This window comes from Podarcis tiliguerta, assembly GCF_965153285.1.
Source record: "Podarcis tiliguerta genome assembly, chromosome: 12".
NCBI lineage: Eukaryota > Metazoa > Chordata > Lepidosauria > Squamata > Lacertidae > Podarcis > Podarcis tiliguerta.
The window spans coordinates 42,270,110-42,297,927 of NC_139545.1; the positions used below are offsets into that span (position 1 = coordinate 42,270,110).

At 41.2% G+C, this 27,818-nt stretch overlaps 1 protein-coding gene across 8 annotated transcripts in view; it reads right to left on the reverse strand.

Moving 5' to 3' along the window:
• Nucleotides 1-27,818, reverse strand: part of PARD3 (par-3 family cell polarity regulator) — a 556,151-nt gene that overhangs the window by 183,571 nt on the left and 344,762 nt on the right. For all 8 annotated transcript variants that reach the window (XM_083406076.1, XM_083406075.1, XM_083406072.1 and 5 more), the window contains 3 exons: nucleotides 23,474-23,602; nucleotides 19,284-19,322; nucleotides 538-726 (listed from right to left, as the gene is read on the reverse strand). In XM_083406076.1, coding sequence (XP_083262202.1) covers nucleotides 538-726; nucleotides 19,284-19,322; nucleotides 23,474-23,602 — 357 coding nt within the window. The remainder of the gene's footprint in view (nucleotides 1-537; nucleotides 727-19,283; nucleotides 19,323-23,473; nucleotides 23,603-27,818) is intronic.

Consider the following 27,818-nt stretch of genomic DNA (forward strand, 5'->3'; position numbering starts at 1 on the left):
TCTAGTCTTGGCAAAAAGGAGAGGGTACTCACTTCGCTGCCATATGTCCGACTCGTATCATTCATTCCCACCTCTTTCAGGTCTATTGTGTAACTAGCTGAGTGCTACAGGCAATGACCACTCTATGGTTCAGATAGGTTGTGCTGCTAAATCTGCATGGTCAGGCAGAAGACCTCCAAGAATGCTGAACCCAGGATTGTAGATGTTCCTCCTGATTGGGCCACAGGAGTCCTAGGAGACTTGTTGTTGTTGGTCGGCTGCAAAATCTCCCATTGACCACACCATTTTATAAGTAGGCAGGTCTGGAACTTTGCTCATAAAAGAATAATGTTTTATTTTCTTTAATAGTGTCTTGATGTTTTATTGGTGATCAAGGTGGAAACTGTAGATGTTCCATAGCAATAAAATATAATAAAATGATGAAATATACTTATGATTCAAAGGAAAAATCAGGAAAGAATTGGAAAACATGTTAAAGAAAATAAATAATGGAAAGTTACCAGGTCCTTTAAAAATGCTACTTATTTATCCACTTACCTTAGAAGCTGCTCCACCATTAATAATGGACTTGACAAAGATGCCCAGGTCTGCATGGTTCTCTTTTGACCGGTTACCTTTCACACTAACACCAAGCCCAGCTGATCCAGAATCATTAAGGGGAACTTCAAAGGTGAGGAATTCCCTGGTGCCATCAGGGGTAAGGACAAGATCTTCCTCTTCTGCTTTCTGTCAGGAAAAGATTAGCCATGGCATTATTTAAAAGCATTTCTTCTTTGTAATTATCTTCTAACTACAGCTATTAATTTTTCTTAAACATGTAAGAACTACAATACCATGAACATTCCTATTGAAATTCTTCTATGCAGAAATCTGTGATAATAGTGCATCTGGCAAATAATAATTCCTAGTAACAGTTGTTGTGCATGTGTGCACATGTGTGTGTGTGTGTGTGTGAGAGAGAGAGAGAGAGAGAGAGAGAGAAATGAGAAAAAGGGAGAAAGAATGTGTGTATGCATTCTGAATTAATACAATACGATACTTTCTGAATTAATACAAATTTGAACCATTCCATTTCCAAACAGGAAATAATTATTGGCGGCATGAAAAACCAACACATTTTCTGTTGCAAGTTCATTTGCCCTTCCAAATAATGACATTTGAATATTTATGTATTCTGAGCAGCAAGAAGGATACAAACAGCAGGCAAATAGATAAATACCCATTAGTCATGTGCTCCATTTTTCTTTTGCAGTTGGGATTATTAATAATGTTCAAAGAAACGTCATATAAAACATTACAGATGAGATCAGGTAACAGTAAGCCTCTTTGCTCTTGGGTGCCAGAAAAGTCATATGGGGCACAGCTGTGAATACTAAAAAAAAAAAAATCTTCGACATTTCACATCTGTTCTACTTTCACACTCCTACCTTTGTTGCTCACAGTACACTGCCTGACTCCAAATAAATAGCAATGATGGTGGCTTGCTGACATAAAAAGAGTGAGTGGTTGATGCTTAGTAGAATTCAGAGATAGAAACAAAATACGTTGTTGTTGTTGTTGCTAGATTAAAATTAAAAACTATATCTTGCCATTTTGTGATTATAAATTTGCTTGGTCACTTGTGATAACCATTTGCTTTAGGTATGCTGCTCTAACTACTGGAAGCTCCATCTCCTGCTAGAAGATGGAGACTGTAGATTCAGACTTCATAATGCTACCCATATTTATTGAGTGTAGTGTGCCTTGTGGGAGATTTTTCAGTCAAACCCAACCATGCACAACCATGCTAGTAAGTAGATGAAGGGGTTAAGGACCACAAAGCAGTACATTTCTAGAGAAGCTGTAAAGGGGAGGGGTAATACCTCTGATGGGGGACATGTTGTGCTTTGTAGTTTGTCCACCTTTGGTCCCCACCCTGCACTCAGCTCTCACCTGTGGCTCCTAGAAACTGTCTGCATACAACAGTAGCCACACCCTAGGACAGCTTCAACTGGCCAGTTAAACCAGGTGAGGATAACCTTTGGGTCTCAAACCCTTGGTGAGTTAGGGACCTCCCCCAAACACAAAGACAGGCTCTGGCAGATTGAGCAGACTAGACCAATAGTGGATCCAACGGTCAAGAAGGAGGATTCTGTGTGTGCTGTAGAGGGAAGTGATCGGCAAACAGGGCTTGTTAGACTGGGAAGGTAGCCCATCTAGCAGAAGGAAAACTCTGAACATAAACCTGTGCTGCCTTGTGGGATATCTTCAGGAGAATAAAGTAAACCCTACACAAATCCAGAGTGGAGTCCTACGATAGTTGAATAGTTCCTTGTACACATCTTTCTGGCAACTCCTGATGCCGAGCTGGTACCAAACATATTGTTCTGCTTTCCTCTGGACCACATCAGCAAGGCTGAGACAGGGGTTTTGTTGTCTGAGCAGCCCAGGACCTCCATATACACAGCCCAGGCTTGCGCCCCAGGGAGGTCACTTTGGTGCTGCTAATGCAGAGGTTTGACATCACCTCCGGATGTGCACTCTATTGTCTCAAGACAGACAGATGCCAACAACAATACTGGGTCATTCAAAGATCTAACAACCTATATTTCCTATGTTTTGCAAATGCTGCATATATCTCTGTTTTAAACTCTGCTGTGGGCTTTAAGGGCTACTGAGTGAGTCAAGCCCCATGCACTTTTTGAATTCAGACAGTCAGTCATTTTTCTTTTGCAGTTTCCCACACATGTGGGACTTCAGAATTAACTAGTACTCCCCAGTTATTTCCCAATACGTCTTTCTGGGGAGCAGAAGAAGAAATAGTACACTAAGAGTAGCAGCATCCACAGTACTTAATGACAAGAGAAAATCTCTAAAGAATAGAATAGTGATGAGGGGGGACGACCTAATCTCAATTTGGAACTGAATCAGCACTTAAGAGTATAATCAAAGAACTCCCAACAAATATTCATTTATCCAAGTTGGATAAAACATGTCTGGCCACAAAGTCCTTCATTAACAATAAGTAGGTGCCCATAGTGCTAATGCAATTGTCATTCATACATCATAGAAGTTGTAACAGTTGTACTTCCTGGGTCAAGAACTAAAGTTTCCCAGCAATTTCTATCAGCTATTTGTGTATGCCAGTAAGCAATGATTTCCCAATGATGCGAGTATTTCCTGAGACAATCCAAACTTATGTGAATTCTCTCCATCCTTCACATCCCAGTTGAGTTACCACTGTTATCAAAGCTAATGTAAAACATGGCTAGCTTCAGGCAGTGTTATGAAACTAACTTCAAGCAGCAGTTAAAAATTAAGCATGGTAAGCATTAGCACTTTCGAATCCCCGCGACAGGGTGCGCTCCCGTCTTTCAGTCCCAGCGCCTGCCAACCTAGCAGTTTGAAAGCACCACCGGGTGCAAGTAGATAAATTGGGACCGCTTACTGGCGGGAAGGTAAACAGCATTCTGTGTGCTGCGCTGGCTTGCCAGATGCAGCTTGTCACACTGGCCACATGATCTGGAAGTGTCTGTGGACAGCGCTGGCTCCCGGCCTATAGAGTGAGATGAGCGCACAACCCTAGAGTCTGGCAAGACTGGCCCGTACGGGCAGGGGTACCTTTACCTTTACCTTTAAGCATTAGCACTGGTGCAGATGTTATGCTGCACTATAGTTTACACTGACAGCAATGTTATTTGGGGGCAGAAGCCACTGGGAGAGAAATGGTTTTTAGGTATAGTCCTTCATATCTCTAGTTAAGAAATTACCGTATCTCCAGAAGTAGGTCTGGGGAAGACTTCTGGTTGAGAGAACTCCTCCAGGATAAATAAGCAGCACTGGGTTACATAGTATTAGCTGAACTTACTTTAATGGACTTCAGCATATGCTGGCTGGTGCAAATGGCAGCTGTGGTCTAAAACATCTGGATGGTACCAGGTAGCTGAAGGCTGCACTGGGTTAGTGCCTTACAGGTTATGCCCAACAGGCACAAACCACCACTTATGGTAATTACTGGCAGTATAAAATACTGAGACTGAATACTCCAAAACTTAAAGCAGACTCTTATTTTGAGAAAGAAGGAAACACTGACCATGTGAAACACAACAGTGTCACCAACATCCCATGATCATGAATTATGGCTTTAAAATGCAAGGGGAAATATGTAAAATGTGGCATTTAAAAACTGAAACTGAAAATATAACACAATCACTGACTAATTGCAATAACTTCCATTTGATCTTGATATGCTCCAAATTAACAGCTTCAACACGTCAATCAAAATACCTCAACATTATTTTCATGATTAGATGATCCGCGAAAGAAATTTATTGCTTTGCATGCCCCCGTCACCACAGAAATAAAACACCCAAGTCAATTTGTGTGCTGTAATCGTTGAACAACAAGGCTCAACTCCCTCAAGAGTTCTTGCATACCATGTCCAAAACAATTAGCAACTTCACAATGCTCTGTTCAGAGCTGCTGTACTGAAGAAAAGGTCACCTGAAATGACTTCAGTTGAATGAATGAAGCTGCTCAAGTATGTAATTTGCAATAAAAATGCAATGGGTGATAAACTACATAGGTGACTTCTTTGCCTCAAATTCAAACCTAGCATCGGTGAACAGTAAGTGACATGCCATCATTTGTTTCCAGGAATTTTGTAACCACCCCCAGCTCACCTGAAATGAAGCCCAGGTATATTTTCAGCTCTTGCTAGCTTTGCCTCCTGTATGTCTTTCTAGACAGGCCATTCTATGATCCTATGTGTCCAAGTCCAACTTTAAGAACACAGTCCTCTATTTGAAGAGATTTGAGAAGAGTCCTCTGCTTGATGGGGTTTGTCTATCTGAAGAGCTGTCCAGACAAAGTCTGGTTTAAAAATGAAGGGAGAGCAACAGGGGCCTTAAAGTTGCCTATCTGGGCATCTGACTAAGCAGGCACACAGGTCAGCTGCTCACAACCTTGCATCTATAAACCTGTTAGCATATGCATATTTTATGCAAATCTTTGTCTTCTTTCTCTCCTCTTTTGTGATGTACAAGTGGCCACCCTAATCCATTCTCATTCTAAGTCTGTCCGTAGAAACAAGAAGCCAAGAAATGTACCCAAAATGGATATGGCACCTCCACTAGCTGAAGTTCGGAAGACAAATAGGCGAAGACACAGTAATTTCTAATGGGGAGGGAACTGAAAATTGTGTTCTTTGCTTTGCAAAGAAGAACTGGCAGCCAGTATTTCCAAATGTTAGCTGATGACAGAACATAAAGGACCAGCCATAAATTTTGGAATGTGAAGATTAAAAGGCCATTATAAGAGAGTCACACAACAGATTTTTCTATTACAAGTTAAAAGTTTCTACAGTAATCTCAGTGCAGAATTGCACATGGTTCCCAGTCAGGTGACTGAAAGTATTGGCATCACAGCCCCAATGTGCTCAGTAAACACATCCTTACTCTTGTCTTGATGCATGATGATGGAGCAGCCCAATGTGCTACGCTCTCATTCCCAAAACTAAATTCCAACAGAATCTTGAAATGATTGCAAAGCCACCTTGCAACAGGCTAAAAGTACTGTGCATCTGAAACCAATAATAGCTGTCTGTCACTTATCACACTCCAAGTAAAGGGAATATGTTGCTGCACAGATTCACCCTGGCCCCGAAACCCTTCTTGGAAAATGGACATTTTGAATTTTTGTTGTTGTTGTTGTTTAGGGGGGAAAAGGTGTGCGAAGAACATGCAACAGTACTAGGTGTGCAGGCACATAGAGAAGGAACATTGAAGACAGAGAGCATTCCACTCAGTGTTAACATTTGTTGGAAGAAAAAGGAGAAGGGAAAAACAAAACGAAAGTGAAGTGAGTAGTTGATTCATGGAACACACAGAAAAGAGTCCATGCAAGTTATGGTATTAGTTTGATCTTACCAGAATACATTTCAGGTAAAAAGAAAAGCAAATAACACGATCAGAAAATATATAGTGTTCATATCTGTATTTCTGATTATGTTCAGATAGATAGATGAGGCTGACTGTATTTGGCCACAAAGAAGGGATATGTCCAGAAAGAAAAATGATGGAAAGAAAGTTTGGAGGAGAGACTAGGGCAAAAATATGAATGTTGGGAAAGTAGCAGTCAGTTTGAGAGGGGTTTTATTTTTTGAGGGGGGTGTAATGCAGCTAAATATTCACAGTTACTATAGACCTTGATGGAGGAACAATGGTCACAGACTAAATAAGAAAGCAATTTCTGAATGGAGAGAAAAAGAAACATTGGGTGCTTCCAGACTGTCACTATTTTCAGGGGGGGTTCAAAGACATAACAGCAAAATCACATTGCATAATTCTAGTTGCACACCATATCCACTTCCCCAAAAGACTGGACTTTTATGTTATGTGATGGGAAAAGCCAGAGCAAAGTATGGAATAACACGTGCTTACACATACTGTTGTCTACCCTCACTACACACAGAGAATGCTCATTAAATAGCCAGTGTTGTTTACCTCCCTCCAAACAAATCAAGAAGAATGTTCAATTGACAGTAAGCACCTAAGGTGTAAAATAACACAGGCCAAAGGGATTTGTGAAAAATCATGACGGAAGAGAGACCAAAATTATCAAAGAACTTAAGGATATTGTACATCTAAGGGAAAGGAAAGTAAGGCAAGGCCAGATAGAAAACTGTAGATAAGGGGCTCATGTTTGGACAGCAGCAATTAGTAACAGTCAGGAAATAAACTGAGGGAGCAGAAATTAAGCAGAAATTAAAAAAAAAATCAAGCTAACCAAACTCATGAAAAAATTGCTGACTGTGGTATGGTGCCTATCTTTAAGTAAAGGACACCTGTTTAGAAAGTGTATATGATAAAGTGAAATAAAAAATTAATTGCATGGAAACACACAGAAATGGGACACATAGATAAGAAGTTACAAAAGAATTGAAAAATAAAAGCAGGAGAATAAACCAAAGCCAACAGTAAATGTGTGCGTGCATTTAGCTCAGGTTAAGTTATACAAAATTAGGAGCAGTCCAAAATGGGGCAGCAGAAACAAGACTGTGTGTGTAGAATCTGAACTCCCTACCCCCAAACAGATGTGTCTAGCATCTTTGTTGTATAGCTTTTCTCATATGTTGAATACATACCTCCTTACCCTGGCATTTGACAGTTAAGGTATTTTGCTTTGTAGAACCCACTTCTCTGGCCAAATTTATAATGTTCCTAACAGTTCTATTTTGTTATTGTTGTAAGATTGGAGTAAAATATTTCCAATAACTAAACACAGAGAGATTTGGAACTTTCCTGTGAAATCTATACCCAAAACCCTGTATCAGAAAGGCAAAGAGAATGTATAGTACTCAAAAGATTTTCTAGCTGGACTCATGTGACTTATTTGTTATGTTGCTACCTTATTCTTTTACCTAGCTGGCCCCAGGCTGTGCTCAAAGCTAGACCAGCAGTGGAACTGTGTCACATTCAGACTATTCTCTGGGCAGAAAATTAATAGGTGAAGTTTTCCCCACCATTGCACCTGCATGCTGAGGTTATTATGGTCCAAGTGTGTTGTTATAAGGACGTGTTAAAGATTGGCCTCTCCGTCTAGCAGTGAGCTGCAGACTTTGTTTCTTATATTCTGAGTAAATCTTTGATGGCCTAGAGTGTAACTCAAATAGATACAAAGATGAAGTGTTTGTAATTGCACATTTATTTGAATATAACTGCAATTTATAGGTTAAACAGCAGGTGAATAATGAAATAAAAAATATTTTTAATAATAATAATAATATCATCTAACCTCCGATTTAAACTATTGAAACATGTTGTACTTGGAGCTTCCTTTGAAATTGATCCAGCAACTCTGACTGGAACAAAATAGAGCTGCATTCATTGGGACTGAGCGTCTCAAACATCAGTTCTTTATCAGCTACATTAGCACTCAGGAGCATTGCTGGGGCTTTACTTGAAGGCCATTGGGATCTGGTTACCTGAAATATGTTTTGTGTTGGGGGTGGGGAACTTCTGGTTCTCCAGATGCTGCTGAACTACAAGTCCCATCATTCCTAACAATTCACCATGCTTGCTGGGGTAAGCCAAATTCATTCCTTCACAGTTTCACATTTAACTTCTTTCTGGGTACAGCTACTGAAAACTACTAAACTTAAGTCATTCAACCTCAAACACTGGGGCACTAACGCAATTTGCCCGCTCACTGAGACAGTTTCTGTTTTCCTTTAGTAGATCAAAACATTCTGCCCAAAGAGCCTCATGGGCAAACTGTGATCATAGTTTTGATTTAGTTGGTGCTACCATGAGTGCCCACTGCATAACTAGAAAACCATATACAGCTGATCACAGCTACAAAGAAGACTCATTGCTCTCTTCTCTTCAGCTGTTCCCAAGCGAAATATTCTAATTTCTGCCACATGTTAGGGTAAACATTAATTAATCTTATTTGCACATATAGACGGAGGCTCATTATTCTTATTAGCTAAGTTAATATGTCACATCTGGCAAAGGCTCTACATTAGTACAAATCTAACAGTAGCTGCAGAATTTCAGAAACTACCGTATTTTTTGCACCATAACACTCACTTTTTTCCTCCTAGAAAGTAAGGGGAAATGTCTCTGCATGTTATGGAGCGAATGCCTACGGATGACAGGGGGATCTGCTGCAGTCGTGAGCAGAGGATCCATGGTTCCCCTTCCTTCCCTCCTCCGTGGCTCGCTTTGAAACAGCAAAGCGGGAGAAGAGCCGCTGAGTGGGGAGGAGAGAGGGACAGAGACCCTGCTTGCTTTAAAGGAGCAAAGTGGGAGAGGAGAGGAGCTGCTTACATGAGTGTAAGCGGCTTCTGTCCAGTTGGCTCCTTTAAAGCAAGCAGGGTCTCTGTCCCTCTCTCCTCCCCACTCAGCTGGCTAAATAGCAGCAAAGTTTTTCAGTGAGCTGGGGAGGAAGGAGAGAAGCAGAGCCTTTAAAGGAGCCAAGCGGGAGAGGAGAGGAGCTTCTCCTCTTATACCCCTCTTCTGTATTATTAACAGCATCCTTCTCCACCCACCCCATGCGTGTTCCTTGTCCCTTGAGTGCTTTTCCTTCCATCCCCACTTAAAACGTGGTTACAAAGCACGGATCCACATGGATCCTCAGAATTTTTGCACTGGGTCACCCCAAATTCACCATCAGATCACATAGCATGTCCATGGCTACAGCTTGCACCAAAAAAATCACGCACCCACTGTTGCCTGGGGCCGCAGTGGTGCAAAAACGTGGTTACAAAGCATGGATTCACATGGATCCTCAGGATTTTTGCATTGGGCTACCCCAAACCCACCGTCAGATCACATGTCTGTGGCCACAGCATGAACCACAAAAAGCATACATCCACTGTTTCGTTTAGAATATTTTTTTTCTTGTTTTCCTCCTCTAAAAACTATGTGCGTGTTATGGTCGGGTGCGTGTTATAGAGCGAAAAATACAGTATATGTGGAGGCTTGTTTGAGATTCCATGGTAGACTGGGAGAGTCTGTTTTAGTTTTAATCTTATCACTGAGACACTATTTAATATGCTAGAGCAGCATCCAAATTAAAGGCCTGAAACAGCTGTTACAGCTCCCATCTTAGTAGCATCTGCATATTGTACAAAAAGCTTGCAAATTACATGGGGCTTACATTCCAGGGACTGCGCCTAAAGCAAAAATTGTGTATAGTCAAAACACAATGGCCAGTAGGGTTGCCAAAGTCTTTTTCCCCAGATGCCTGCCCCCTTTCCCCATTTTATTAATTTATTTTTAATTTGCTAAGTGTGTGAAGCCAAATGCACATAACTTAAATGAGTGTAAATTGTGGGCCTACTGTACTGCACTCAGGTGGGATGGAATGCTACCATCATCCATCTGCTTAGTGAACAAAGCTGTGAGAATGTTTCCACAACAGCTTCCACAAAGGAAGAGATAACTGTCTTGTTAACAGAAGTAGATCAAGATTTCAGACTAAGGAGGTTCAAAGAGATAAGAGGACTAGTAACTGATTGGCTGAAATATCACCAGCTTAATGAAGTATTTAAGTTGGTTAAAAAGAAAGTTTATTCAAATAAAACCCTTCAATCTGAAGAAGAGTTGCTAGAAAATAAAAACAAATTAATTCCTAAAATGCATAAACTCCTACTTGATTGGCAAATCAGTGATGATACACTGGGCGAGGGATTTTGGTTGTAATATTGAGTTAGCAGCATGGGAGATATTATGGAATATAGATCTGGAATACACAGTATGTTATACTTCAAAAGAAAACTATATGAAAATGATGTACTGCTGGTATTTTACTCCTAGTAAATTAGCTAAAATGTGTGAAATCAAACTCTGTGCTGGAAATGTGAAGAGAAAGAGGGCACCTTTAATTATATATGGTGGTCATGTAAGGTGGTAAAAGCTTTTGGGGAAATGATATATAATAAGTTGGAAAAAAATGTTGAAAATAACCTTTTCTAAGAAACCAGAAGCTTTTCTTTTAGGTATTTTAGATACAGATATCCTGAAGGACCCGACGAAATTGTTTATGTACATGACCACAGCTGCCCAAATATTGCTGGTCCAGAGATGGAAAGAAAATACAGTTTCAACCAAGGAAGAGTAGCAGATAAAATTAATGAAATATGCTTAAGTGGCAAAACTTACAGGAAGAATTAGGAGCCAGGAAGAGTCAAATCTGAATAAAGAATGGGGGAAGTACACAACGTTTTTTGAAAAATTATTGTAAACAACTACATTCATTAGCAGGTTTAATAGAAAACTTGTAGTAAAAATTTGAACTATGGATTGATTAAGGACTTATAACTGGAGTTTGTGATGAGATGCAGAATGCAAATTAAAACATAAGGTAAAGGGTAAAGGGACCCCTGACCATTAGGTCCAGTCGTGACCGACTCTGGGGTTGCGGTGCTCATCTCGCTTTATTGGCCGAGGGAGGCGGCGTACAGCTTCCGGGTCATGTGGCCAACATGACTAAGCTGCTTCTGGCGAACCAGAGCAGTGCATGGAAACGCCGTTTACCTTCCCGCTGAAGTGGTACCTATTTATCTACTTGCACTTTGACATGCTTTCGAACTGCTAGGTTGGCAGGAGCAGGGACCGAGCAACGGGAGCTCACCCCGTTGCGGTGATTCGAACCGCCGACCTTCTGATCAGCAAGTCCTAGGCTTTGTGGTTTAACCCACAGTGCCACTGGGGCACTCAAAGGGGATATGATGTCTGCATTTTGTTTCTTTTTTGTTGTTATTGCTTGTAAAATTAAAAATGCAAAAATAAAATACATTTAAAAAGAGATAACTGTCAGTTTTAGATGGTGTTAATACTATACTCAGGTCTTATGGACTGGGGTAAGTTTTGTGGAGCAGGCTGAGGGCCAAGGAACCTAAAAGAGATAGATACCAAATAGTAAGATGGCTGAAGCAATGGTACAGAGGAAGAAAATAACTGGCAGCAGTGGCGTAGCAAATTCAACAGTGGGTGCCATTTTGATAGCCCAAGAACGTGTAATTTCAGCCATAGCAGCAGGCAGCAACTAGCAGGCCGCTTGGCACAAGAGGAAGCATTGCCTGTGGTCCACAGGTTATCCACCTAGGGTCTAGACCAGGGGTGTCCAACTAGACTGTGATCTATTCCCACTAAAAAAACACAAAAAACTGGCAGTGATCTACCCATTGTATTGACCAAAGTTGTTGAGGTTTTTGGGGGAAGGAAGACCCCAAAAACTTTGGGTGATCAACCAAGATCATGCAATCGACCAGGATCAACCAGGGACACCCCACAATCGCCTTGTTGGACATCCCTGGTCTAGACCCTGTATCCAGGGCTGCTATACCTTTAATTAAAGAAGAGGAACTTGAGAAGTTTTGACTTCTGTTGTCACCTAGCAACTCTAAAGGGGCAACAAAGACCAAGATATAGCAAAGAGAAGGCTTAGGAGGCAGGCAAACTTCACATATAAGCTCATTAGTATAGGGTATCATTACCTCTTTTTGTGATGCTATGGTAGTGATTTTGTACTGGCACCCACAGAACTTTTATCAAGATATGAGTGCTTGTATCTCTCGCTCTCTCTTTTTTAACCCAAAAAGCATTGTCTGGTAATAAGCCACACTGAACACAATTGGTTTCATGTTTGTAAATATTAAAACTAAGTTTGGAACTAGCACATACATTCAACAATCATGGACAAAGTACCAAGTACAAATTTATGAAACAGCTTAACTTTGCACATCAAGGTACATATATTTCATATACTGATATGGAATAACTACCAGTAAAGGACACCACCAAAATTCAACAGATTAATTTCCAACATCCATAGAGATTCAAATTAGGCAGAGAAAGAGATTATGTGTGTTAGATAAAATGATTCCCTATGGATTATTGCTTTAGCTCCAGGCATTATTATTCCCAATAAGCCATTTAGAAACAGCTTGCCTACTCTGGTAAAATAAACTAAACACAGCAGTACCCTGGGGTGGATTGCATATTCTCTCTCCCTCTCCTTCTCTTAATTTTTTTCTTCAGATTGCATCTTTATTAAAAATGTAATCTGAAACCATGCAAAACAGCCCCCAAATGGATATGAAACCAAAGGCAATCACCCTCATGTTTAACGTGACCAGTCTCACATTATTGGAAGACAAAAGGCTGCATTTTTCTTTATCTCACTAAAAGTCACAAGAAATAATAAGCAGTGTTCACAATACTCCCAATCAACGCAGAGAATAATACTGTCAACCTCATCAGTATCAAACCTCTCCCCATCTGCTAATAAGAATTCCTCTCCAAATGATACAATCATATACTAGGGAAAGTATTTATCAAAGTCCCAACCGTTACGTATACAGTGTTTGCAAGTGGGTATCTTACAAAACTCTTTGGGTTAGTAAGCAAAATAAATCACTTCGTGCTAAAGTACAAATTCCAGGATCTAACCAATTGAGGCGCATGCATTTCAGTCAGTCACTGTCAACTCTTTGATCTTTGGTGACCGTTCTCCACATTTATTTGCCTGAGCAACTTCGACTCCTCTGCCATAAGATGATACTGGGGCATGTTTTAGGTTAATTCGTATGACATGCTGGCCAGTCCTGTTGAACCTCATCATTGGTCATGTAGTTTACCCTAGAACATATCCAATTGCCTGCAGCCTGAGCACTGCCGGGAAAAAATCAGTAGAGATAGGAAAGTTATTAAGAGGAAAGTCATCATCCTACTGAGGAGCCCCTAAAAACTTTCCAAAAAATACTCGTTTCCTTAGAGTCCCATTTTTAAAAAACTGATTGAGGTTTAATAACATCTTCTACCTTAAGCAGCCTTGTCCAGTCATATATTGTTGGACTACAACCCCCATCATCCCTGACAACAGGCCAGGCTGGCTGGGGAAGATGGATTTTGTAGTCCAACATCTGAGGCTCTACATCTGGGGAAAGTTGCTCCAAAGGGATTTCCTATGCCCTAGCTTTGGTGCTGGTCACAGCCTTAGGACTTTTAAGATGGAATTGGACAAATTCATGGAGTATAGGTCTACCAATGTGTGTAAGTCATGATACCTAAAACAGGACCAGTAGGTTCAGAGATTGCATTTTTCTAGATACCAGTAGTTTGGGGTGTGTAAAGGAAGCTAAACAAGAGGGTAGGACTGTTGCCTTCATGTGCTGTTGTGAGCTTTATGGAAGCACTTAGCTAGGAAGTCTCTACTAGGAACAGGACAGTAGACTAGACAGAGCCCTGATTCTATGTTGCATAATCTGACCACATGTGTTCCAAAAGAGGTGAAACACCTTATACTGCATGTATAAAAGCATATATTTTCAAAATATGATATGCACATTTTTGTGAACTGCCCAGAGGACATTGTTGAAAAGACAGTTTATAAATGCTATTTAGTTAGGGGGAAAAAATCTTGACCCAGTTATTAATTGTGCACGAAAAGAGAAATATATTGCATCATCCACTTCTCATTCAAGGGGCCCAGTATACCATATGGTGAATCAGTCATGGGTAGGAGTCTATAGAGCTGCAAATAAGAAACTCCCAGCATGTGAAGAAAAGAAAAGAAAAGAAAAAGAAAACCAGTTTATGAGGCGATTTTGTGAAGTATCCAAGAGTGGAAACAAATAATGTTTAACCCCTGAAACATCGCTGTCCTTGGTGTGCATCCTCAACCCTCTGTGGTCCAGAGATAGTTTCAGGCTTAAGGAAGCTCTCAGTATATGGCTGCTCATCACTGACATGCCTATGATTGAATTTACAATTTCCCATAGACACACTTCACATGTAACACCAGGCCTAACCATGACTTAAAGGAGGTGTGTGGAATCTTTTTGTCCTTGCAGGTCAGAACTGCCCCAATGACACCACACGGGTGAACTTTGAGAGGAATGTGGGATACCCCCCACTTGACAGCTCAACGATGTCAGTTGACTGACATCTGTCAAAGCTAGCCTAGGGAATAGGGGGAGATAGTTCAAAGGGGTGCTTGGTCCTCTGCACAGAGCTTCCCAAATGCCTCACAACCAGCTGGTCTTAGAGCACACAAGGAAATGTGCAAGTTCCCAGAGAGATCACAGCCACTTGGCTCCTCTTCTTTCTGCTGTGACTAAGCCATGATTTGGCTTAGCATGACATCCAATCTCATGCTTGTGGTTTGCCTCATTCCAGACAGATCATGAATTATAACCATGGTTTGTTCTTGGTTTACCACCTGTGGTTTGCCTGAGGAAGACAAAGTATGTGCCGAACTGTGCTTTAGTCCCTAGCAGCGCAACAGCAGCAGAACCAGGGGAGGAGGACCTCTAACCCTGGTCCCAAGTGTCACGCAGTAAGTGTGGATGTTTCTAGGAAAAAGACTATGTATGTAGACTTCTATGCTCACAGGCTTACCATGTGAGCTGGAACCCAAATTGTGAAGGGTTCCAGATAATTTGTAAGAATTTATAAACAGGTTGATATGACAACAACAACACAACCCCCCAAGCTGTGCACACGGAACATACACACAGAGATCTATACAAGTTTTTCCAGCTAAATGAAAAGGTCTTGGCCTTTGGTGTTCATTTTGCATTTTTAATAACCTATTTTCAGTTGGGCTTGGATTGTTTTGAATTTTTAAACTGTTTTATGGTATGTCTATATATTGCCTTGAGACATACAGGATTTCCTTTACAGACATCCATGCCCAATGGATGGATGTCAAGGACAAGACTAAGTTGTCACTTGACCTTGAGGACAAGGTACGCAGCATGGCTCCTACAACCCCTTTCTACATGAGATCTCTTTTCACCTGATTCATGCATGAAAGAGACTTTTGTTTTTTAAAAAACCTTCATGCAAATTGAAGTGCTATTCTCCTTGCATTTATTTTATTCAAACACATTTCCAAGGAGCCATTTAGACTCTATCAAGGAAATCAAGCAAGGTGGGCAAATGCACTCTTAAGTCCCCACGGGTGACGCTAACACAAAGATTGCTGTCAGATTTGGGATAAGGGAGGAAAAACAGGGAGGGAAAAATAACTCAAAATGCACAATGCTAGCCTAGTGCTATTGACTTTTGAGAAGAAGGGGCAAAGGTTAATTGGCAGATGTTTCTCATATCATAATTAACAATTTATTTCTATGCACTGTAACAAGATTAAGATAATTATCCTCAGAAACAGAAATGTAATGACAAATTACTGGTTTTCATATTGCAGTCAATCTCTTTCATATCAAAATAATCACCATGCTTAGCAGAAGGTGCATCTGCTCAGTTTTGGATAGGAGTATATAATAGAGATTTTGAACTGCCATATGGGAATCCATGAAGCCAACTCAACATGAGAGCAGGAAGTTGCTGGCTACACTTTTCTAGTATAGTTTAGTAGCCAATGGAATCCCAGCTGGGACACCACAGAATGCATTCATCAAGAGAGTAACTTATTGTACTGTACTTTCTTAATTAGGGATGGACAAATAAAATATTTTCACATGGCAGGTGACATTAAGATCTTATCGATACACTGTTCTCCTTGATGCCAAAAGCTTCCTATGTTTATTTATTTTTCATTTACAGTTTTCAGGCACATAGGTCTGGGTATTGGCAAGGTCCAGCTTCCTACAGCTTGGGAGGTAGCAGGCGCCTAGAGTACCTAAAGATGGGATAGGCAGGTAACCAGCCAGCCAAAGTCCAGAGAAACCAGCTGCATTTCTCACTTTTGAGTTGGCCAGATGTAATAGGCCAGCCATATACATGCAAAAGCACAGGGCAAACTCTCTGGGGTCATCTGAGGTCCAATTCCAGAAGGGTTCTGTTCCATGGTTTTGAAAACTTCCCTTACTTCTATCCAAGAAACCCAGAGTTAAGCAAAGTTAAATAATTAGTGTTAGAGGCAATTATATGCAGTCTTGCTACAGGAGAGAAAATGAATAGGGTTCACTAAATGGGACAGTGTGTGTGTGTGTGTGTGTGTGTGTGTGTATTTGTGTCTGTGTCTCTCTCTGTGTGTAGAGTGAGCCTTTGCTACTTTTTAAATTACTCAAAGTACTTCATGAAAGCTCCTGCATTTCAGTGATACAGCTTGGTATTCTCAATCAAGAAGGTATTGTCCAAAATATATCCCATAATGCCTTCAGTATCCCAATTTGTGTGTCAAGTAATTGCTATTTTAAGTTCTTGGAAAATGCAGACTCATCCAATGCAAGAACTTCCGTGAGGAAAAGTATCTAAATCTGACACAATAAGTTAGTTTGGGAGTGGGAAGGCACTAAGATAGCTGGAAAAATTGACTTTGATAGCAATGGCTTCTCTTTCTAACTAGTCATTTTGTAGTCTTTTTTTTTTTTTTTAACTTCAGGCTGCAAATACTTTGATATTTTGTGCTTCAAAGTTGGAACTCTCATTTCATTTTTGTATTTCACCCATTCTCGCCACATTATCCTTCCTTTTTTAGTTTTACCTTCTTCTGCTGTCAACTTTGTGACAGCAGCACTCACTGAACTCACGACTAACAGCACAAGAGAGACCATATGTGTGGTACAATAACACAGAAAGCTGCAAGAACAAGAAACTGAAGGGTCTGACAACACGAGGCAGGAGAACCAAATGGGGAATGATGCATAACCAAGCAAAGACGCAGCAGGCTGGGGGAAGGCAAGGAAGTCAGCATGTGAAATATTACAAAACAAGCTCGTGCAATTGAGTTTTTGCTGGAAAAGCTTTGATATGCATTTAAGATTAAGGAACTTGGGGGAGTGGGGATGCTACCACATGCTCTCTCCAGTCAGCATTCCTAGGCTAAAAAGGCCCTCAAAACACCTATCCAAAGCTCCACATTCAATTTATGGCAATTTTAGAGAATATTTTTTCACTATTGGCCAGGCTGCTAGCATTTGACACCTCTGCAAATCATGGAACACAGCCATCACTTCCCTGTCACATAATGACAAGAGTTCAGGGATGACATTTGATCTCTAAAAAACTTTAAAGAAGCCCCGATTGTAAGGGCAGAATAACCAAGATCACCACAAAGAGGACCCCTGGTATATTTGCATTATGTAACATGGGATTTGAATTGACAATCTTGAGCACACTCAAGCTCTGCTTTTGCCCCACGTTGGGCAAAAGATTCCTGCATTGCAGGGGGTTGGACTAGATGACCCTCATGGTCCCTTCCAACTCTATAATTTTATGATTATATAAACCATGGGCAAGCTAAGTCAGTTGTGCATGAGCGCCATACTGCTTCATGAAGCTTGAGCTCTCCCAATTTTATCTTCCCTTTCTCCAGCAAACCACGAAGCAGCTGGCTTAGCATTTGGTGTGAGTCAGAGCTCGTGATTTCTTCTGTTCCAAACAAACCACATTCTTTAGCCAAGGTTTCTTCTTGGCTTCCTGTTCATGATTTGTTTGGGAGAAACCAACCAAGAAAGCTGGTGCACATGTAACACTAAGTCAGCCACATTGTGGTTTGTTTCCCTGCTGGAGGGAGGAGCAAAATGGGAGCATTGCTTCAAAATGCTTAATTTGCTTTTTTGTGCATTATAGCTTAGCCATCAAAGATAACTTTGCTCCTTTGGCCAACCCCACTATTGGGGCAAACTGTTAGTGATCTGATTTATTGTAAGTAGTTTTAACGTATTATTACTGCATATATTTTTTTTACTGTGGGCAGGGGGGGGGGATGCTTGCAAGATAAGATGTCTCAGGTGCCAAAGTAACTTAGCCAGCCTTGAGCACTAAGCATCTTGACTTGAGGGGAGGAAGGTAGGCTTGCTGCTTGCTCCTCCATCTCAGTCAGTGAAATGTATTGGGACAGTTCTAATCTCTTCTAAATGACCACTCCTACTTCTACACCACCTGCTTCTTTTACTTTCCTTGGAGCCTCTTCCAAGGAACCAGCAAACAATCACATTTATTGTTTTCCTTAAAACCACTGTCAAAGCTTGTACACAAGAGACAATACGAGAAGATGCTTTGGGGCACTGCTTTGAAACGTCTACAGACAACATTAATGAAGCCCCAAATCACCAATATGAAAAGGAAAACACTGAAGCAGATAAATCCTAGAAACCTCAACTAACCATATGCTCCATTGCAATTTTCAGTTAAAGCAATTCTCTCATCCCCTTTTTTCATATCCATTATTCTTACTGAGGTGAAGACATTATGAAAGATGTTATGAAAAGTAAACAGGACTGCATTGCAATGTACTGATTCATATGATGATTCATTTCTAAAAGCAAAAGAAAACACAACCCAGAAACACTCGGTGCTTTAATTGTTCCTGTAATATACATCTGGCTAATTCTTCAACAGAAACATTTTAAGGATGTCTTGAGGAGCTTTGCTACAGCTAGCTTGTAAATAAATCTGATATTCTTTCTTCAACTACACTGGAGTTACTTTAAAAACTGGTTACAAAACATAAGAATGACAGCTTGTGAGGGGGAATGCTAGATTGCAATTCAGACCTCTCTGTTTTTATTTCAGCCTTAAACTATCTCAGTTTCTAGGAACCAGATACCTTATTATGTATCCAAACAAGAACTGTCTGCATGCATATGTGCCCCATATAGAGGCGCAAATGATTGTGAAGCACATGGGAAGTAAGTGCTAGACATAAAGGGAAATGCAATTTAAGGCTGGAGAGAGCCACCTACAGCCTATACAGTGAACAGAATTGTCTGTTAAAAAAAAACCTCTTTTTTTATTTTGACGGACGGGCCCAAATTTGCTAATTATCAATAAATAAATAAATCATTGCAACCTTTCTTGACACGTGAAAGACAAAACTCTTACCGTTTCCTTTGGAATTTGTGACTGGCTTTGTTCAGTACTCTAGAAGAAGCGGGGACAAAAATTAAAATAAGAATAAGGGTAGAAAAGACATTTGCCAACGATTAAGAAGAGGACTATCAAAGGGTTTAGTTCTCAAATGGAGCATAGGATAAGAGATCAGAGCTACACAAAACACATTGTGAAAAGTCCCAAATGCCCACAGGTGACACTTTATATGCCAATTCTGAGAGGCTGGGACAAGTGCCTCCTTGTGCTTCTGTCTGGCAGGATGTACCTGTGACAATGTTTAAAACACTCTGTGGTAACCTAATGGATGTTATTCTCTTTCGGTTGATATAACGTGTCCTTAATAGAGGGTCCCACCCTTACACAGCATAATATGCCAAGACCAGGGACTATGCAAGCCAGACCTAGTTCTCGATTCGATTACAGCACTCCATTCAAAGAGGAAACTACTTCCTTGTATTCCACCTCACTTACTCATCTCACTCAGCCTCCATTATTTCAGGCAAAAGGTCCCTGACCAGGTACAGTGGTCTGGCAACTAATCCATTATACTACTGACCTGCATGCTGATTTAACAGTTTACCTGCTTTCAAGCCTACTCGGTTCCTCTTTTGCTTCCCCCCTTCCTGCCTAGCCCACCTGGACTTGCATGGCCTCTTATTGACACACAGGGTTGTATCCAAAGCTAGTCTTACTCAAAATAGAACCATTGAAGTTAATGGGCATGGATAACTTAGGTTCACTAATTTCAACTACCCTTCATAGAACTAGCATTCCATCAAACTCAGTGGTTCCCAATAACAAGTATGGTAGTTCAGAATGCTTGGCATTGGAGCATCTTATTGGTGGCGGTGTAAGGCTCTTTAAAAAGCTTGGATAATGATACATAATGATTTGAAGAAAATGCTTAAAATAACCTTTGTCCAAAAAAACCTCATTGGGCTTAAAGGACTAAATGTTTCTAAAGAGCAAAAGAATCTCCTCCTGTATCTGGTAGCAGTTGCTCGGCCACGATCATCCCAGAATATGAAAAAGAAGCCCCCACCAAAGAAGATAAAGACGATCGGAATCAAAGATATTATGGACGTGCATGAACAAATGTAAAACAAAAGAACCAAGGAGGGGAGGAGAGGGAAGTCAAGGGATTTTGGAAATCCCATGTATGGGAGTTGTTATGTGATGGGGTTTTGTTATTGTAAAAATTAATAAAATAGTATTTAAAAAAGAGAATAGAACTCAGGAGAATTTACAGCATGAAAATAATGTATTTCCTTAAACATTTTATCCCTTACGTGCACACACAGAATGATGCATTTTACAGTTCCTGCCCATCAAGCCATGTTAATGTGCTTCAGAGCCATTAGGCAAACACAACTCTCCTTTGAGGGGCAATTTTAATTAATCTCCTGCACACAGACAAAGGCAACCAAAGCTCATCTAGAGGGAATAACTTGTTAAAGCCCAACTGTGGTTGACAAAAGACAGAGAACAGAGCCAAGAACTCCCTAATCCCTAAAATCAAGAGGAGAACAAAGCAAAAAAGAAGAAGGGGGGGAGGTTTTGTTGGCAGCACAAGAAACATATAATGAAACTTGCCTGCAATCTCCCAAATTCTTGATCAGAAGCAAAATAGTGCTGTTTTCACATGAACCCCCTAACCATATTGGCCACTTGAGTCTAAATGAATACAGCTACAAGTTGGCAAAATGATGATGGGGAGAGGGAAACTTTGAGTCAATCGCAGCAAATAAGAATGGACGTCTTGGAAGAGTGTTTCCATTTATTAGTGTAAACCACTCTACAATTGTTTTCATATCAAGTCTGCCATTTAGGTCTAGACTTTATGAGGTGACTGTATCCTAAGTGTGCATGAGATCCTTCCAGCATAATTTGACAATATAGAGATCCACATTATGCTATTTTGCAAGTTGAGTGAGAGACCATGTCTGATCACCTGTGATCACAGATCTGCACTGGTTGCCACTTTGTTACTGAGGCAAGTGAAACGTGCTACTATTAGTGTCACAAATTCCATAGAATTGTCATGGAGGGGATGGCTGGATCCTGATGAAGAATGGAATTGGCAGAGGGGTGTTCTGCCCTATGACATCTGACACTCCAAGGCAGATACCTCCTGCTGTGGAGTTGTCCCCTGGTGTCTCCTTATGTCAGTGAGGAGCTGCATCCAAAGGAGAAGGCAAGTGAAAATAAATCAGATGCTGAGCTGGCACTGATGCCACCTCTGCCTCCAAAGGACATGGGGATGTCAGCATGAAGAAAGTTTGTGGGACTACTCACTTAATGAGTGCCTGTTTGCTTGCCCAGTCCCCAGTGCTGTGTCTGCCTGTCCTTCCTGCAGTGAGGACCAGGACAAGTAGTATATAAATCCCTTAATAGCTTGGGGCCAGTTTACTTGAGGGCTCAGTTTACTGGAATTCACCCAGGACCTGCTCAGGAGAGAGTAGGCTCTTGTTCACTTGAAGTTATTTACACAGACACTGCATGGCCATGTCAAGGGTGTTGATGCTGCATCCAGCGTTGCAGACTGAGTAGGCAGTTAAACCAGTTGGCCCCCAAGTTTTCACTTGTTCCAGAAGAAGCAGGATGTTTTCACACTGTAGCATATCTTTGAGAGTAAACACACTCCTGTGGCTTCAGTATCTATACCACATGCAAGTACAAAAGGCCATGCCTCCTCTAAATAGTTCATTCACACTAAGGATTTGTCCATTGCTACCATCTCCCCACCCTCCAAAGTAGAATAAACCCTGCTCTACCATCCCCTATGCTGAAATGCAGACTTCATCATGCTCTCTGAACACAGATATTTTTCCATGTACCCACAATCACTCCTATCTTTCCACAAGTCCCAACATCATGACTCATTAACCCTTTTGAATCATTTGGTAGTGATGGTAGTTGGTGGCAGGGAAGTTTCACTGAAGTGTGTCAAGTGAGCGGGGTGCTGGGAAATATAACATAGAATCTAATTGGCGATCTTGGACTCACAAGAGGGCTTTTGAGGGTGCTGGGGTCTGCAGAGGGAGGGTAAATCAGAAACAATCCACCCCTTCTCTTCAATTATCAGACGTTCCTGCTGGGTCAAAAGTCCAGTTGTGAATGCCAGGGCACCAACTGGTCTCCATCCATAGATTTCTTGGGTACCTATATCCTTAGCATGAATACTAGTGGCATGGAAAGTTGCATTTCCTAAGTTCCCTATCACCTAGGACACTCCTTTTGCAGCATTCAATACACCGAAGAGAGATAGAGACCTATGTTCTTATATTTAGAAGAACTTAAAGGGGGGATAGAGGGGGAAAGATTATTATAGGATGGAGGAGTTTGAATTCTTAGAAAGAAAAATGAATTTTAGTCGCATCGTTGCTTGAAGTCTTAAGTAAAGACAACTGGGATAGGAATGTAGGACGCTGCCTTATACCAAGTCAATTGTCTATCCTGTCTGGAAGTGACTCTCCTTAATTTCAGGCAGGGTTTTCTCCCAGTCCTAACTGGAGATATTGAAATACTGAACAATGATTTGGTCCAAAATAAGGCAGCTTTATACAATCAACATTTGCTACACCCACAAAGGCAATTATTGTGGAAACATTTGTGCACAGCCTATATACTATGATAATTTTCTTTAAGATACATTGTACAACAGGGATTCTCCGAATTGCCTTGCTAAATTAATAACTGTGGGGTGTCTTTCCCATGTAGCTATAATATTAGAAACAACCACATTTTTGCCCTTACAGATTCTTCATTTCCAAATCATAGCATTCATACATCCTGTTCTAGATTAATTGTAAATGCTCTGAGACAGGGGGGGGAAATGTTCATGTAGTGTGACAAACAGCAAGCTTTCCAACAGGGACACAAAAGTGCAAAAGACAGGGAATAATCAGTTGTCTGTAGGCACTCAAGCAAAGTACATGCAACAGTTTATAATCTGCATTTGCTGTCACCCATGATTTGAAAACATTAGTTCCCATATTAATGTGGAAATCCAATTTGGAGACCACTGCTAAAAGGAAATGTCCATGTGAAATGTAGCAGAAGTTTATTTTCCTGTGCTCCACTTCAAGCTGCACATGTTTGACAGCAGGTCTTCACATTATTTGCTCATATTCACCTAATGTGCCTTAGCCACTTTAAAAAAATAAAAATAAAATACGCACCAGTTCTCTTGGATGGAATGCCTCTTCCTGGCGGAAAATGATAAGGCTTACACTCCCTCCCATCCTGGTGCTTCTCAGCAGGGAAACAACTTCTTCTTGGGTTTTTCCTGTTAAATCAACTCCATTTACCTGCAATGGGTGGGGAAAAGATTTTGAATTACCCTGTGTGCAACAGGTGAAGATTGTTGTGATAAACCAGAGCAGCACAGTGTCCTGGTTCACCTATAATGCTAAACTGTGTTTCGGATACCTTCAGAAGTCTGCCTGCACACGAAAGCTCATACCAGTAACAAACTTAGTTGGTCTCTAAGGTGCTACTGGAAGGAATTTATTTTATTTTGTTTTGACTACGGCAGACCAACACAGCTACCTACCTGTAACTAGATGTCAATGTTCCCAATAATGTGTATGGGTCTGCGTTATCTTGTACCTTGTTACACTAATAAATTTTAAAACACTCAATTTTTCCACAAAAGGTTATCCAATTTTCTAGGTGAAAAGAAACACACACACACACACACACACACATATGTTCTCAAGGCTTGGCCGCTCTCACAGATGCTTTTAACTCTTCGGTGACCTAACAAACAAGATCTAAGTTACAGTTTTGCTGTAACTATGATTCATCAACTATGGTTTATGTTAACCATAGTTTAGTCCTTTGCACAAACCAGGACACTGTAAGCTAGAACTAGGTGACATATTTTGCCTTAGGGAAAAGTCATGCCTGTGTTTGGGGCTGAAATTTGGAGAAAGCCCATTGGCTTCTCCAGCTGCACACAACACAGGAAAAAAACTGCAGGATTATTCCTGAGCAGCAAATACAGATACAGAGCCCTGCAATGTTTGTTCAGGCAGGCAGAAAGAGAACAGCATTGTGGCAACTCCAGCTCTGCTTTTTAATTCACCTCCTCTCCCCATTCTTCTCTCTCTCTCTCTCTCTCTCTCTCTCTGGGGGCAGTGTGAACAGCCATTGTGTTCCCCTATCAACAAGAGAAATTAGTGGAGAGTGGCACTGCCATGAACCTGGCCTCCAAGCGCCAGTGTTGCTGCCACATGCCAGGGCAGTGTATTGTTGAAGTTGGGCAGATGCTGGCACGTTAGCAGAACCAATCAAGCACTGTTGCCGGTGTGACCACATTGCTCTATCTTCACTGCTCTTTCGCCCCAGTATATGGCAAGAAGGCAGTGCTGGTCCACTGTGGTGCCCTTCCCTGCCAGCCATTTCTGCCTTCTGCCATAGTTTGGGGCTGAAACTGTGATGCACTCAGAAGCTGCTATACTGGTAAACAGCCTGAAAGGCACTTACATAGGTAAACACTGGGAGCTACGTTCAGAAGCAGCACAAATGACTTATGTGCAGAGCAATTCAGTGGTTTGTTCGTGGCATTTAAATAGTAATACACACAAGTCTTAAAAATCAGCATTTTCTTACATATGAGAACACTACTCCTGCACAGGCTCAGGCAATGATGATGCACTTCCAAAGGCAACACAACCACAGAAAGTATCTAGATATGATCAGCGTGCCTGAATTTGGAAAACAAATTGCAACTCTGCAAATAACATCCCAATACGAGTTGGATGCCAAGATAAGTGTGCTTGCTTGTCTGCAATATATCCAAGCACACCCAGGAGCATGTGAAGCCCTGACAGATAAGTGAAACTGGGATACTGAATTGAAACTGACCAGACATGATAGAAAACATCAGGGAGGCTTTTCATTTGTAAGGACGTAGCAGAGTTAAGAAAGCAAGAGGCTCAGTTAGTAGAAAGGCACAAAATAAATGTGGGTAGAAGTCAGCATAATGAACATACATACATCAGAAAATGCTAAAAGATACAGCTGATGAAGAAGAGAGGAAGGGGGCGGAGCTTGAGATCCACTGACATTTATCTGTGAGAACTCGCTGTGGGCAAGTGATATCCCAGGAGACTCACTGAGGACAAGTAATGTCCCAGGAAAGCAAACATGGTTCTTTGTTGTGGCTGCTGCTGAAAAGTGTAACAGAAAACCCAGAAAATTACAAAGAACCAGTCACCTTGACTTCAGTGCTCAGCAAGCTATTATAACAGCAATCAAAGGAGGCAACAAGAAGCTGTCAGGCTAAGCTTATTTTCACCTTTGGATTGAAAAAAAGGAAGAAACTACTTTAGAAGATAAGTGCTATGCACTGGAAGTAACGATCTTTACTTCAGTAAAAGTGATGGCAATATTCAGCAGTATGGATTTGGAGCCATGTGGATCATCTAGAATCATAGAACTGTAGAGTTGAGGTGGACTTGGATGGCTGTAGAAGAGGATTAGACAAATGCACGGATAAGGCTCTCAGTGGCTACTAACCACAATGGATATGTTCTGCCTCCACTGTTGGAAGCAGTTTGCCTCTGAATACCACTTGATAGTAATCACAAGTGGGGAGTGCAGTGCTGACCTCAGATCCTACTTGTAGGTTTCCCGTATGCATCTATTTGGCCCTTGGCAGAACAGAATGGTGGACTAGATGGACCTTTCACCTGCTCTTCTTAGGTGGGGCACAAGGTACAAGGCGGTAGCACAGCTTAGTTCATGAGACTCAATGTAAGGCTGAATACTCATTATTCTCTCCCCCCCCCCCCATTTATTTTTTTTATGTTGTTTAGGAAGATTATCTGACATGAGAGATTTTTCAAAGTCTAAACGGTCATACATCAAGGAAACCTAAAATACACAATTTTCAGCTGCTGGGCAGCAGTGTCAGGCTGCATAGCTCCTATGGTTTATTCCAACTCTAAGCTCTCAATATGAAGGCAATGGAGTAGTGAAAGCATCATGAGTTCATAATGTGACAACAGTATTAGAGGACTGCATTAGGAACCGTTGTATTTTCCCTTACAGATCATAAGGCAAAGTGGCAGGCTCTCTGGAGCAGTACAAAATCTATAGTGAAAATACATAGAGAAATGTGTAAATGCATTTCCCACTTTTTGCTTAAACATTCTTAAATAGAATAGCGTGGGAGGAGGCTGCCATTTCTTATCCCTCCTTAGAAATTACAAAAGAAATGGAGCATACAGGAGATGCTTGGCCACTAAGAAAAAAAGAAGACGGTTTGCATGACATTAGCAGGGTAATTTTATTAACCCTCACAGTCTTTCAGCCCATATTCCTCCTTGGCCTCACTTATCAGGAGCATTTTACATGTTAGACTGCAAACTTTGTTAAGTTAAGTCGTATTCATAACTTTGCATCATTCTGAGAGGAAAGTGAGTAAATAATGGGCATGGCAGTTAAGACTATTTTTTCTACACGGCATGAGTACCAGCACAAATCAGGATTATTATTTTTTTAAAAAAACCTATGAAGGGACAGTGAGTCCTTATGTTTCTTCATGTCTCATGTTTTGTTGCTGCTTGTATATTTAACAGATATATATTTGTAGCACAAACTCTCTATGATAATACTCCCAAAATGGTGTTCCTATCTTGTCAATCTGTACTGAAGGGAAGAGAAAGGTCAAGATTTAGAGAACTGCAGAGGTGCCTGAAAAAACTGAGTCTGACGTGGTTTCTTCTCAGGTTTTTTGATAGAAGGCAGAACCTTCTTCTTATCCCTGGTCTCTACTAAGTGGACTTCCAGGGATTCCTCAAAGAGTTTGGACCCTGAGCCTGAAGAAAAGTTTCAGAATCATTGGGGGAGCTCTCCATAGTCAACTCCATCTGACCCAGAGAATCACTAGGGGCCCCTTGCCTGGATCCTCCAAGGGAGTGTGCATAGACTCCCTCCTCTTCGCCATCGCCGTGAGGGGAAAGTTAATCATTCTAGGTGCACAGGTGCAATGCAAAATGCAGGAAGGCCTAACACGACTTCACCCACTGTTGCCTTTCTTCAAAACTCCCAATTAATCATCAAGGAATAAGATAGAGACCCAACTCAGCCCAATGAATCAGGAAGTGAGCACAGAGAACATGAAAGCCACTAAACTCCCAGATGCAGGAGTCAGGTCTCAAGCTGTTAGGGCCTCCAGAAGAACTGCTGAGGAGAAATATAAAATGGCACTCCTGCTCTCCAAAACGAGGGGGGAAATGCAATCTCCTGTTCCTGTTGCTTCTGTGACATCCTTAGGTGGTTGTCTGGCATTCAGGCCCAGAACCCAACCACCTACTACATTCTCCCCTTTCCCAGAATGGCAGGGAAGGAGAGAAAATATGATGAAAAACAAAGGGGGGTAATGGAAGACAAAAACTAAAGGGAGGACAACTGAGATTGTACACAAAATCCACTGAAACAAGTACTCAGACAAGTGCTTCTCCGGGGAGAGCCAACTGCCCCTAGCATCTAAAGAGATGGGATGACTCCCCCTGC